The sequence below is a fragment of the Sminthopsis crassicaudata genome, chromosome 2 (assembly GCF_048593235.1).
Source record: "Sminthopsis crassicaudata isolate SCR6 chromosome 2, ASM4859323v1, whole genome shotgun sequence".
Classification (NCBI taxonomy): Eukaryota; Metazoa; Chordata; class Mammalia; order Dasyuromorphia; family Dasyuridae; genus Sminthopsis; species Sminthopsis crassicaudata.
In genome coordinates, this window is record NC_133618.1 from 227,051,671 (window position 1) to 227,065,434 (window position 13,764).

Consider the following 13,764-nt stretch of genomic DNA (forward strand, 5'->3'; position numbering starts at 1 on the left):
AACAAATTAAAAACCCCCAGACAAACACAAAACTTGAAATTCAAAAAATAAAAGGTGAGATTAATAAAATTGAAAGTAAAAAATTAATAAAACTAAGAGTTGGTTCTATGAAAAAAAACAACAAAATAGACAAACCCTTAGCAAACCTGATTAAAAAAAGGAAAGAAAAAAAGCAAATTGTTAGTCTTGAAAATGAAAAGGGAGAACTCACCATTAATGAAGAGGAAATTAGAACAATAGTTAGGAGCTACTTTGCTCAACTTTATCTCAATAACTTCGATAACTTAAATGAAATGGAAGAATACCTTCAAAAATATAGCTTGCCCAGATTAACAGAGGAAGAAGTAAGTAGTCTAAATAGTCCCATCTCAGAAAAATAGAACAAGCTATTAACCAACTTCCTAAGAAAAAATCCCCAGGACCAGATGGATTTACATGTGAATTCTACCAAACATTTAAAGAACAACTAACTCCAATGCTATATAAACTATTTGAAAAAATAGGGATTGAAGGAGTCCTACCAAACTCCTTTTATGACACAGACATGGTACTGATACCTAAACCAGGTAGATTGAAAACTGAGAAAGAAAACTATAGACCAATTTTCACAATGAACTTTGATGCTAAAATCTTAAATAAGATATTAGCAAATAGACTTCAGAAAATCATCCCCAGGATAATACACTATGACCAAGTGGGATTTATACCAGGAATGCAGGGCTGGTTTAATATTAGGAAAACTATTAGTATAATTGACCATATTAATAATCAAATTAACAAAAAACATATGATCATCTCAATAGATGCAGAAAAAGCATTTGATAAAATCCAACATCCATTCCTACTAAAAATGCTTGAGAGTATAGGAATAAATGGACTATTCCTTAAAATAATAAGGAGCATATATTTAAAACCTTCAGTAAACATCATATGTAATGGTGATAAACTAGAACCTTTCCCTGTAAGATCAGGAGTGAAACAAGGTTGCCCACTATCCCCATTACTATTCAGTATAGTACTAGAAACTCTAGCCTTGGCAATAAGAGCCGAGAAAGAGATTCAAGAATTAGAGTAGGAAATGAAGAAATCAAACTATCACTCTTTGCAGATGACATGATGGTATACTTAGAGAACCCCAAAGACTCTGCTAAAAAGCTATTAGCAATAATTCAGAATTTTAGCAAAGTTGCAGGATACAAAATAAATCCACATAAATCTTCAGCATTTTTATACATTACCAACACAATCCAACAGCAAGACAGACAAAGAGAAATTCCATTCAAAATAACGGTCAATAGTATAAAATATTTGGGAATATATTTACCAAAGGAAAGTCAGGAATTATATGAGCAAAATTACAAAACACTTGCCACAAAAATAGTTAGATTTAAATAATTGGAAAGACATTCAGTGCTCTTGGATAGGGTGAGCAAATATAATCAAGATGACAAGACTCCTTAAAGTAATCTATTTATTTAGTGCTATACCAATCAGACTCCCAAGAAACTATTTTAATGACCTAGAAAAAATAACAACAGAATTCATATGGAACAACAAAACGTCAAGAATTTCAAGGGAAGTAATGAAAAAAAATTAAGTGAAGGTGGTCTAGCTGTACCTGATCTAGAACTATATTATAAAGCAACAGTCACCAAAACCATTTGGTATTGGCTAAGAAATAGACTAGTTGATCAGTGGCATAGGTTAGGTTCACAGGGCAAGATAGTGAATAAAAGTAGCAATCTAGTGTTTGACAAACCCAAATATCCCAACTTTTGGGATAAGAATTCATTATTTGACAAAAACTGCTGGGAAAACTGGAAATTAGTATGTCAGAAACTAGGCATGGACCCACACTTAACACCACATACTAAGATAAGATCAAAATGGGTCCAAGATTTAGGTATAAAGAATGAAATCATAAATAAATTGGAGGAACATGGGATGGTTTACCTCTTGGACTTGTAGAGGAGGAAGGAGTTTGTGTCCAAGGGAGAACTAGAGACCATTATTGATCACAAAACAGAAAATTTTGATTACACCAAATTAAAAAGTTTCTGCACAAACAAAACTAATGCAAACAAGATTAGAAGGGAAGTAACAAATTGGGAAAACATTTTTACAGTTTAAGGTTCTGATAAAGGCCTTATCTCCAAAATATACAGAGAATTGACTTTAATTTATAAGAAATCAAGCCATTCTCCAATTGATAAATGGTCAAAGGATATGAACAGACAATTTTCAGATGATGAAATTGAAACTATTTCCACTCATATGAAAGAGTGTTCCAAATCACTATTGATCAGAGAAATGCAAATTAAGACAACTCTGAGATATCATTACACACCTGTCAGATTGGCTAAGATGACAGAAACAAATAATGATGAATGTTGGAGGGGATGTGGGAAAACTGGGACACTGATGCATTGTTGGTGGAGTTGTGAAAGAATCCAGCCATTCTGGAGAGCAATCTGGAATTATGCCCCAAAAGTTATCAAACTGTGCATACCCTTTGATCCAGCAGTGCTACTTCTGGGCATATATCTCAAGGAAATACTAAAAAAGGGAAAGGGACCTGTATGTGCCAAAATGTTTGTGGCAGCCCTTTTCATAGTGGTTAGAAACTGGAAAAAGAATGGATGTCCATCAATTGGAGAATGGTTGGATAAATTATGGTATATGAATGTCATGGAATATTATTGTTCTGTAAGAAATGACCAACAGGAGGAATACAGAGGGGCTTGGAGAAACTTACATCAACTGATGCTAAGTGAAACGAGCAGAACTAGGGGATCATTATACAATTCAACAATGATTCTATATGAGGATGTATTCTGATGGAAGTGGAAATCTTCAACATAAAGAAGAGCTAACCCAATTCCAATTGATCAATGATGGACAGAATCAGTTACACCTAGAAAAGGAACACTGGAAATAAGTGTAAACTGTGAGCATTGTTTTTTTGTTTTGTTTTGTTTTGTTTCTCTTCCCAGATTATTTTTACCTTCCGAATACAATCCTTCCTTTGCAACAGCAACAAGAACAAAATTCGGTTCTGCACATATGTATTGTACCAAGCATATACTAAAAGATATTTAATATGTATGGGAATGCCTGCCATCTAGGGGAGGGGGTGGAGGGACGGAGGGGAAAAACTCGGAACAGAAGGGAGTACAAGGGATAATGTTGTAAAAAAAAAATCATCTATGCATATGTACTGTCAAAGAAAATGTTATAATTATAAAAATTAATAAAAAAGAAAAAAAAGATTTAATCATGAAAAAAAAATGCAAAATGGGCCAGTTGGGAAAGGAGGTACAAAAGCTCACTGAGGAAAATAATTCTTTTAAAAAAAAGAATTGAGCAAATAGAAGCTAATTATTTTATGAGGAATCAAGATACAATAACGCAAAACCAAAAAAAAACAAAAAACAAAATAGGAAAAATGTCAAATATCTGATTGGAAAAAACAACTGGCTTGGAAAATAGATCCAGGAAAGATAATTTAAAAATTATTGGTCTTCCTGAAAGTCATGATCAAAAAAAGAGCCATTATCTTTCAAGAAATTTTCAAGGAAAACCCCTGATATTCTAGCATTAGAGGGTAAAATAGAAAATTGAAAGAATCCAGTGAATAACTTCCTGAAAGAGATCCAAAAATGAAAACTCCCAGGAATATTATAACCAAATTATGGAACTCCCAAAGGTCAACGTCAAGGAGAAAATATTGCAAGCATCTAGAAAGAAACCATTCAAGTATAGTGGTGCCACAGTCAGGATAACACAAGATTTAGCAGCTTCTATATTAAAGGACCAAAGGGCTTGGAATATGATATTCCGGAGAGCAGTGGAACTAGGATTATAGCCAAGAATCACCTATCCAGAAAAACTGAATATAATCGTTCAGAGGAAAAGGTGGTCATTCAATGAAATAGAGAATTTTTAAATTTTTGTTATGAAAAACCATACCTGAATAGAAAATTTGATTTTCAAAATATATGTATAGATAGTTTTCAACATTCATTTTTGCAAAACCTTGTGCTCCGTTTTTTTTCTCCCTTATTTCTTCCCACCCCCCCTTAGAAAGTAAATACAATATGTGTTAAATATATATGTTAAAAATGTGCAATTCTTCTATACATATTTTGCACAAGAAAAATCAGATCAAAAGGGGAAGAGGAAAAAAACAAAAAGTAAACAAATAACAATAAAAAGGTGAAAATACTGTGTTGTGATTCACACTCAGTCCCCACAGTTCTCTTTCTGGATACAGATGGCTCTCTCCATCACAAATCCATTTAAATGGGCCTGAATCACCTCACTGTTGAAAAGAACCATGTCAATCATATCATAATTGGTATCATATCTTGTTTCTGTGTATGATGTTCTCTGGTTCTATTCACTTCATTTAGCATCAGTTCATGTAAGTCTCTCCAGGCCTGTCTGAAATCATCCTCCTGTTCATTTCTTATAGAACAATAATATTCCATTACATTCATATACCATAACTTATTCAGTCATTCTCCAGGTGATGGGCATTCATTCAGTTTCCATTTTCTTGCAACTACAAAAAAAATTGCTACAAATGTTTTTTTGCCTATGTAGGTCCTCTTCTCTTTTTTATGATCTCTTTGGGATGCAGGCAAGTAGAGATATTGCTATATAAAAGGATATGCATAGTTTAAAGCCCTTTGGGTTTAGTTCCATATTGCTCTCCAGAACAGTTCAGTCAGTTCACAACTCCACCAACAATGTACTAGTGTTCCAGTTTTCCTACATCCCTTCCAATATTTATCATTAAATTTTCCTGTCGTTTTAGCCAATCTGTGAGGTGTATAGTGGTACCTCAGAGTTGTCTTAATTTGCATGTTTCTAATCAATAGTGATTTGATCACTGTTAATTACAATTAATTACTCACAATAGTGATTGAAATGGTTTTAATTTATTCATCTGAAAATTGTTTGTTCATATCCTTTGACCATTTATCACTTGGAGAATGGTGCATATTATTATAGATTTGAATCAAGTTTTTGGTGTATTTTAGAAATGAGGCCTTTATCAGAACCCTTAGATGTAAAAGATTTTCCCCCGTTCTCTGCTTCCCTTCTAATCTTGTTTGCATTGGTTTTGTTTGTACAAAAACTTTTTAATTTAATATAATCAAAATTATTTATTTTGATTGTTATAATATACTCTAGTTCTTTGGCCATAAATTCCTTCCTTCTCCACAGATGTGAGAGATAGACTAGAGGATGATGCTTGTAACTCTTTAAAATTTTCTCATTATTATGGCAGTTAGAAAATATATATAAAAGAAAGAGTATATTAGGGGAAGGGAGTGCTCAGTAACAAAACACTTCTGAGGAGGAACAGGGTGAAAGGAGAGGGGGAGAGAGAGAGAGAATAAATTGGGGGGGGGAATACAGTTATCAGCAATTGCAAGTTTCTCTGAAAAGCCCTCATTTCTCAAACATAAAGGGAACTGAGTCCATACCCAGTCTTCAAATATATATGAGTGTTCAAATATAGATTGAAGCTTTCTCTCTTTCTTTCTCTGTGTTTTAGCTTAATCTTTCTTGAGGGTTTTTATTTTCATTAGGGTGGGAGATCTATGTGTTTTTTTCACCTCTTGACTTTTATGGAAATGTTTTGCATTACTTCATAAGAGGTTTCTTACTTGTGGATGGGGATAGAGGAGAAAATCTAGAACTCAAAAATTTTAAAAACAAATGTAAAAATATTTTTGTTTTGAATGAAACTGGGGGAAAATAGTAAATAAATATATTTTTAAAAAAAGATTGAACGTAGATTGAAGCAAGCTAAAAAAAATTGGCATTATATGGATCTTAATTGTTTCTGATTCAGCTTGGATTTCAGAATGCTAATTATTCTCTTGACATATTCCCTACAAAATGTCAAAGAACCACATGCTCAGTATGTCTTGCTTGAAAGAGAACAAGATAGTTGGAGATAGTCTTTTGTTTCATCCTTTGGTTCATTGTGACTTCTTGATTAAAGCTTGAAGTCTTCAGTCTTTCTTTTTCCTTAGCATACTTTGAAACTTTTACAATTTTGGAATCCAAATGTCATTTTTATATAATTTGAGGAAAATTCCATGAGACCAGGGAACATAGTCATTATCCTTATTTCTATAATATATCACAATCTACAAGTCTAAGAATGAATTATCAGAGTGAGTAAAGGTACAAAATAACATATTTCATGTATGGCTAGGCTTCTCAAGGGTTCTTGCTTCTTAGGATCTTAGAGCCAGAAGGGGCTTTAGAGGCCATCTAGTCTAAATCCCTCATTTTGCAGATATAAAACTAAGACCCAGAGACTTTAAGGTCTTATATGTAGTGAGCATCAGAAGTTTGGAAACACAGGTCCTCTGACTTTAAACCATTGCTTCTTCCCCTTTACTAACAGGTCTTCCTCCAAGTCCTCATCCTTTGAAATTTATACTTGAGAATCTTCCTAACAGGTGTGGAAGTCCATGGTCAGAGATTGTCAGGGTTGGAAGAGTGCTTATCCTCTCACAGAACCAAAACTGATTCCTGACTGTGTTGGGCATTTTAGGATGGAGACAGAAAAGGGAACTAGGGTTAAGTTGGTATGTGGTATTGACAGGGCTTAGGCGATGATGGACCAAGTGCCAGATCAGGCAAACTGATGACAAGGCTTTATGCATGAGGCATAAAGGGTTTATTGAAACATATCCTTAAAAAGCCAAAGGATTATTCACAGGAAAAAAAAACAGTAGTTACAGGAGCAGAGTAGACAGAGGCATGTTCACAAAAAGTTATGGAAAACAATTTCAGCAATTCAGAACTAAGTTCAATTATCTTACCCATGCAGATGAGTGTCAGATCTCTATGATACTGAGTCCAAATTTCTTTCCTGTGTTCAGTAAACTGTAGTGGTTCCCTATTATCTTGACAATCACATATAAAGTTCTTTGTTCTTGTAACGACCTTCACCACTGGTCAAACCTACCTTTTCAGCCCAATTATGTTACTCCCTTTATATATACTAAGGGCACTTCAGTCACATTGACCTTCTTTATATATGGCATTCCATCTCTTCTTTTGACACTCCATTTCTCATCTGTGTACCTTTGCTCAGATTACCCTTGTACCTAGAATACTCTGACATATCCCATCACGCACAACCCCAAAGCTGGGGTTGGAGATACCGACCTTGTCTGGGCCCCTCATGCTGCCCTGACATAACTCTTGAGACCTTTCTCTTTACATCCCTTTCAAATACAATTAAGGGAGATTTTAAACTATGAAACTGTAGAATGAAAAGTCTATTCCCAAGTCTCTTTCCTTTTCCTCCAAATGCTTTTTATACTCTGTCCCCAGATCTTGATTCCGGCACTTATGGTCACAGCTGAGGAAGACAAGATTCTCCTTCCCAAATTTTCCAAGCACATGGAGAAGTGGGTAAGTGTCCTGGGCACAAAATCAAGGTGGGGTGTGATGGGAAGCACTCTGTGAAAGAAAAAGAACTGTCCAAGAGAAAAGCATGCCTCCAGATGGAGTGACAGAAGCTAAAGGAGAAGGCGAGCTGGTTATCACAGGGCATGATAACATGCAGGAAGTGAAGTAATTTTAAAGTTCATTTGAATCATCTGCCAAGATGGACATCTTGAGGGCATGTTCCATTTATGAAAGACCTTTTCAGTGCTTCATGACATACTGGAGGTGTTGATAGACAGGCCTAACTTGGTTCAGATTGAAATGAAAAGAAACACCTGTAGATTATATAGTTATTAAGAGGAGTTTTAAGTAATTATATCCGGGGAAGGATATTGAGCAAGGATACAGTATTGTTTAATTTGACCAGATTTCTTCTCTCTGTGTTGGCCATGCTGGTGGTGTGCCAGTCAGAGACCCCAGGGAGCAGAAAACATCCTGCCTCCTTGTGTTTTTTTTAAGCCATGGGAAGTTACATCAGTCCCCTTGAGCCAACTAAATATGACAGGATATTTTCAGTATCTTTTAAAGGAAAACTTTAGCTTACTACAGGGACAATATTGCTTTAGCAAGAGGAGGTGACTCTCTTGGGGAACTTGAAGGTTATACTGGTGGATCACAAGCTTAGAAGGGTTCTACCAAACTGGAGAGTCTTAGAGATTAAATTGGGTATCATTCAAGAGCAGCATGGCCAGAGTTGATGAGGCTCACTCCAAGTGGGCTACAGGGTGCTTGGGAAATACTCTGTTCTAGCAACTCACAAAACTCCAAAGGCTCATGTACTAGGGATGCAGAATGATCCCTAAAGAAGTACTGAAGAGCACAGCCATAACTTATTTCTTTCTGTCCCCAGAATACTTTGTAGAGGGTGTGCTCAGGAATTTCTGTTGACTAATGTAGGAAGAAATAAGAGGCATCATGTCATAACAGATAGAGGGTCAACCTTGTAATCAGGAAGGAAAGAAGAAGAAAAGAAAGAAAAAAGGAGGGAAAGAAGGACAAAAAAAGGAAGATTGGAAGGAAGTGAGGAAGAAAGAAAGGCTGTGGTCTCTCACAGCATTCCTGGAAAATATCATGGTTCCCATTTCATATATGAGGTTACTGAGATAAGTAAAACTTGTTCAGGGTTATACAATAAAAAAATGTCTTGAGGTCAAATTTGAATTCAGATTTTCCTGACTCTGGGCCTAGCACTCCATTCTTGCTTTATTTACCTTCCCCTAAGTTCCTAGAGAGACCTGGGTCCCATATCTGACACTAATTGACTCTGGGCAGGTCACTGGCCAAGCTTTTCACCCCAGGCGACTCTGAAAGACTGAAAGCTGCAGGAAAGTTAGCTGTCTTCATTGGTGCATGATATTTTCTCACTGGGAGTTCTCAAATCTATTTAGAAATATTTTTTTCAAAAACCATTTGGTTTGCCCACTTAATCTGCCTACATTGTAGCTACCTCCGCCCAGAAAATGCAAGGAAGGGAGAGCAGGCACATATGTGAAGTCAGGGATATACTTTCTTCTTAGTGGGCAGAGAACTGATCTTGAAGGCAGGAAGACCCAAGTTCAAATGCTGTCTCACTCACTAGCTGTGTGACCCCAACAGGTCCCTTAACCTTCTGAGAGACTATTTGACCATTTGTAAAGTTGATATAATAATGACACCTATGTCATAGGATTGTTGTAAAGATCAAAGGAAATAATCTACCTTACAGACCTCAAAGTGCCACATAATTTCATTCATGGTGATAATGGTTTTGTTATGGTGAATTAGGGCCAAAACCCGCTCCATACATCACTGAAATTGTGACCACAAATAATGATAGTAGCTGACTGGCCTACTTGAACCTATGCTGATTTAAAGATAAAACCCCACACATTCTCCCCTCCATGACCTCAGACCCCCACCCTGTGCTGAGGGGCAGGATATTATGTTGTTTATTGTTGGTCAGTTGTTTTTCAGTTATGTCCCATTTAAGATTTTCTTGGCAACAATATTGGAGGACTTCACCATTTTCCTCTCTAGCTCACTGTACCAATGAGAAAACTGAAACAAATAGGATTAAGTGACTTGCCCAAGGTCATATAGCATATCTGAAGCCAAATTTGAATTCAGATCTTCCTGACTCCAAGACTAATGTTCTATCCACTGTGCCCCTTTGTATGATTTTATACTTGTAAAATCATTATGTAAGTTTTAAAAGACAGTGCCTAATATTTAAAAAAAAAAAAAACATGGGGGGAGAAAGGCATAGTTCTTTCTCCAGATATTTTACCCTGTCCAAGGACTTTACAAAGAAGGATAATGGTGATTAGTTGGGTTCCTCCCCAGATCAGCTTTATGTGGCTCAAAATTTTCTGTCTTCATCCATATCTTTTGTGATCAGTGTTCATACTTGCTGCAACAAAATTGGAATCAAACTGAGTCAAGTTAAACATAGAGAGAGGTCCATAAAGATTTGTGGAAAGAGATCGTCATTGTAATTGTCTAGTTATTTTTGATTCTTCACAAAACCTCATTTAGGGCTTTCTTGTCAAAGTTATTAGAAAGGTTTGCCATTTCCTTCTCCAGCTCATTTTACAGATGAGGAGACTGAGGCAAAGAAGGTTAATTAACTTGCTAGAATCACACAGCTAGTAAATGTCAAGGCTAGATTTGAAATCAGGTTTTCCTGACTTCAGAGCCTGAAGTCTGGACCTGATATCCTGGAATTAGAGTTAAAGCTTATTACAATAGATACACAATCTATTTAATGACAAATAATGCTTATTTGGACCAAATAAAGAAAGATATGCTTTGTGAGCAGAAATGTCAAACACTTGACTTACAGTACAGTGTAAATCAAGTTAAAATGCAATTAGGAAATGTTTAACAAAATAAAAAAAATATTGTACAATATAAGTAATGTTTAATTATTTTTTTCTAAGTGAATGTATATTAGAATCTATATGAGTTTGACACCTCTAGTCAAAGAGACTAGAAAGCAGTGTGACTTCTACCAAAATAACTTGCCTCTGCCTTCATTGCCATTCTCATAGTCAGGAAGGCAGATTTATGTTCAGCTTCTACATTCAGAAATAAAATGGCTTCCTATCATTTTGGTGATTCTTTCTTTCAGATTCCCAACCTGACACGGAGAAATATTGAGGACTGTGGACACTGGACTCAAATGGAAAAGTAAGGAGAAACTGTACAGTTCCTTGGGAGGTATCTGTGGTTTAAAGTGGAATGAGTACTGAATTCAGAACTAAATACTCCCTTCCCCAACATCTTCTCCCACCCCTGGCAGTTCAGACCCTAGGTCTAAAACTGCCTAGCTGTGTAATCCTGGGCAAGTCACTTTGACCTTTCAAAGCTTCAGTTTCTTCCACTGTAAAGGAAGTGTTTAGATTAAATAATCTCCAAAATTCCTTCCAATTCTAATATCCTACCAAAATTGGAATGATATTATTTACATCACTTGATTGTTGAAAAGATCAAGTTTAAAAATGAGTATCATGTACATAGTGTGAGATAGAGGATGTCCTAAAAGCTATTGGGGTGGGGGAGCAGAGGAGAGAGGAACCTGCACTAAGGTTCCCTGCATAAAGGGCAACTTGATCATTCTGATTAGGATTGAGTGTGTAGAATTGTAAATTTCCTGTTCTTTACTAAGTTTTATTCAGGCATTGTTTATCTTAACTGGTCTTAACTGTGCCCAAGTTCTATCACTGATTCCAACTGGAGCAAAAGGCATCAGCAGAATTCTTGACAGCTTTTTTTTCCCTTGCAGGCCAAGAGAGGTGAATCAGATCCTCATTGAGTGGCTGAAAGAAGTGGCCAAGAATCCACATGTGACCTCCATGCTCTGATGTGGGATGATTGTGTGTGTGTTTCTGGAAACACCTCTAACTTTCATATAGAGAGATTACTCCTATCAAATGATGGCTTTCTCTACCATCCACCCACTTTAATCAACCTCATTATGCAAAGCTAATGTAGCAGAAAGGCAGCAGTGCTTCCTTCTCTTCTTGCACAGAAACAAGCACTTTTGCCAGGAGGAGTAGGAGCCAATCCTCCTGAGGACCCAACTGGAGATGGCCAGTTGGACAACACAGCACCTGCTTTTCTTTGCATTGTTTCTTCTTACTCTTCCCTCCCTCTGCCCACATAGGGCCTCATATTCCTTATGCTCTGCTCAAAGGAATTTACATTTTCATCACAGAAACCTTACAAGATATCTTGGGATTTACAGGCTGAGAACATGCTTTAAATATAAATCACTCTGTCTTTCATTGATTGATCAATAATAGGTCCCAGGCTCAGTCTTGGTCATTGTTTGGCCCATGGTTGGCTCTGAGTGAATGTATGACAATTGTTTCTTTTTGAGCCAGAAAACCAAAAAATCTTATACATACTGACCTGGTTTTTATTACTGAATGGGCTTGCCTCTTATCAAACTGCAATCTATTAAAGAACCTAGCTTAAAATAGCCAGGTTCTCCAACTGCAACTCAGGCCACCTTCAGTTTTTTTGATCTGTATATTGCTGCTGTACTCCTGGCTTTGGAGAAGAAAATGAGCCTGGTGACTTTGCACAACCTTCCTTCAGTTTAACTCACACGTCATGCTATCACCTCCCTGATGTCATGGTCCTCTGAGAGAATGAAGGACAAACAACAGCTATAGCACACACTAGAAATAAAGTTTTCAGCTCTGAAAAAAGGGGGAGGGAAGGGAAATGTGCCAACTCTTGCTACATTTGATGTTCACATTTAATGAGCAAAGATAGGAAGCTATTTGAATCATGCTTATGAACACTTTCTTCCTTATGATAGTAATTAGAATAGGTGATAATTATTAAATAAAATAGGTGGTTGCCATTAAATAATATTGATTTAATTTTAAAAGTTGAACTGAAAAAAAGTAATCATTATCAACTGGCTCAGAAGTCAGAAGCTCCTGGGTTCCAGTTGCAGCTCAGCCGCTTCATAGCTGAATGAATTTGGACAAGTTATCCAATCTTTCTGAACCTCATCCAGTGAGAAATGGACTACATAATCTCTCTTGATTCTTTCATGTAGCATAAATATCAATTAGGAAATTTAAAATAGGGTGAATTCTGCAGGATAAAGAAACTACTAAATGAGTAAGGTCTCCTGATTACTTTTGAAATATAAGTTGGAGGTAAAACTGGGACTTATACTTTGAATGTTTAATAGTTACAAATTAACTTGTTAATCATGGTTGTGACTACAATAAAAAATTTTTTTTAAAGACACAACATTGAGTTTGCTTTGTTTAGAAGACAAATAGATGCCAGATCCGTGCATGGAATGAAATCATTGATGAAGGGCCCAAGGGGAGAGGAGACGCCTTCTGTGAATTTGGGTTAGGGGAAGGCTCTGAACTTGTGATTATGGCACATCAGAAAGTAAGCGGAATACAGAGGAGACGACTTGACTCTTGGGATTCATGTCAAGCAAAATAAAGAACCTCGGTTTTGACCTGAGGTTGGTCTGGCCTTGCACAGAAATCTATTTAGTGACCATCTCTTCAGGACTTCTTCCAAGCTAGTCAGCTTGCTCCAGGTTATCCTCTGATTAGGAACTGGAGAGCCCAGGGAAGATCAAGTTTGGCATCTTAATGTGCTGTAGTGGCAAGAGCAGCACCTATAGGAGTTGCTATAGTGCATTGAGCCCCAGGCCTGGAAACGGAACTCCTAAAACAAATCCATCTCAGAAACTTACTAGCTTGTATGACCCTGGGTAAGGCACTTAACCCTAGTTGCCTCAGTTTCTTTGTCTCTAAAATGAGCTGGAGAAGGAGATGGTAAACCAGTCCGACCTTTTTGCCAAGAAAACACCACATGAGATCACAGAGTCACAGGGGACTGGAAAAAAGACTTGTCTTAATCGAAGAGAAGGGGCCTAACCATATTAGTGGAGGAGTTTCTTCCCCAAGGAACTTCCTGTCACAAGGAAATCATAGATTCATTCTGTGTGCAGTACCTCCCGCAGTGTCATGCATACACATGTCTTGTTTGGTCTGTTTTGATTAGTACAGGGATATTTTCTCGTAGAAACGAACCCCCTATCACCAATGCAGAGGAGTCAGCCGGGCTGAGGGTGCCAAGTCTTCACTACACACCCAGCCCTCCCTATCTGATTATTCTGATGAATATAATTAGATGAACCTTTGAACTGATGAATGTAATTCAGATGAACTGCTGTTCACCAGCCTATGGAATGGAATCCTCCTAGAAACGTGTCGGTTTTACAGACCGTAGGAGAGAGCGTGCCCCCGGGGC

The 13,764-nt window shown here is 36.8% G+C and overlaps 1 protein-coding gene across 5 annotated transcripts in view; it reads left to right on the forward strand.

The window, feature by feature from the left end:
- Window positions 1-12,735, forward strand: part of EPHX2 (epoxide hydrolase 2) — a 71,631-nt gene extending 58,896 nt beyond the window's left edge. For 4 of the 5 annotated variants that reach the window (XR_012486199.1, XR_012486198.1, XM_074288378.1 and 1 more), the window contains 3 exons: window positions 7,369-7,449; window positions 10,595-10,653; window positions 11,249-12,735. Coding sequence is in view for 3 of the 5 variants with exons in the window: in XM_074288378.1 (XP_074144479.1) it covers window positions 7,369-7,449; window positions 10,595-10,653; window positions 11,249-11,327 (219 nt within the window). In the remaining 2 variants the exon portion in view is untranslated. Of the gene's footprint in view, window positions 1-7,368; window positions 7,450-10,594; window positions 10,658-11,248 lie in introns of those variants that run through there. The other variant, XM_074288380.1, reaches the window with a different exon arrangement.
- Window positions 12,736-13,764: the final 1,029 nt, after the last annotated feature.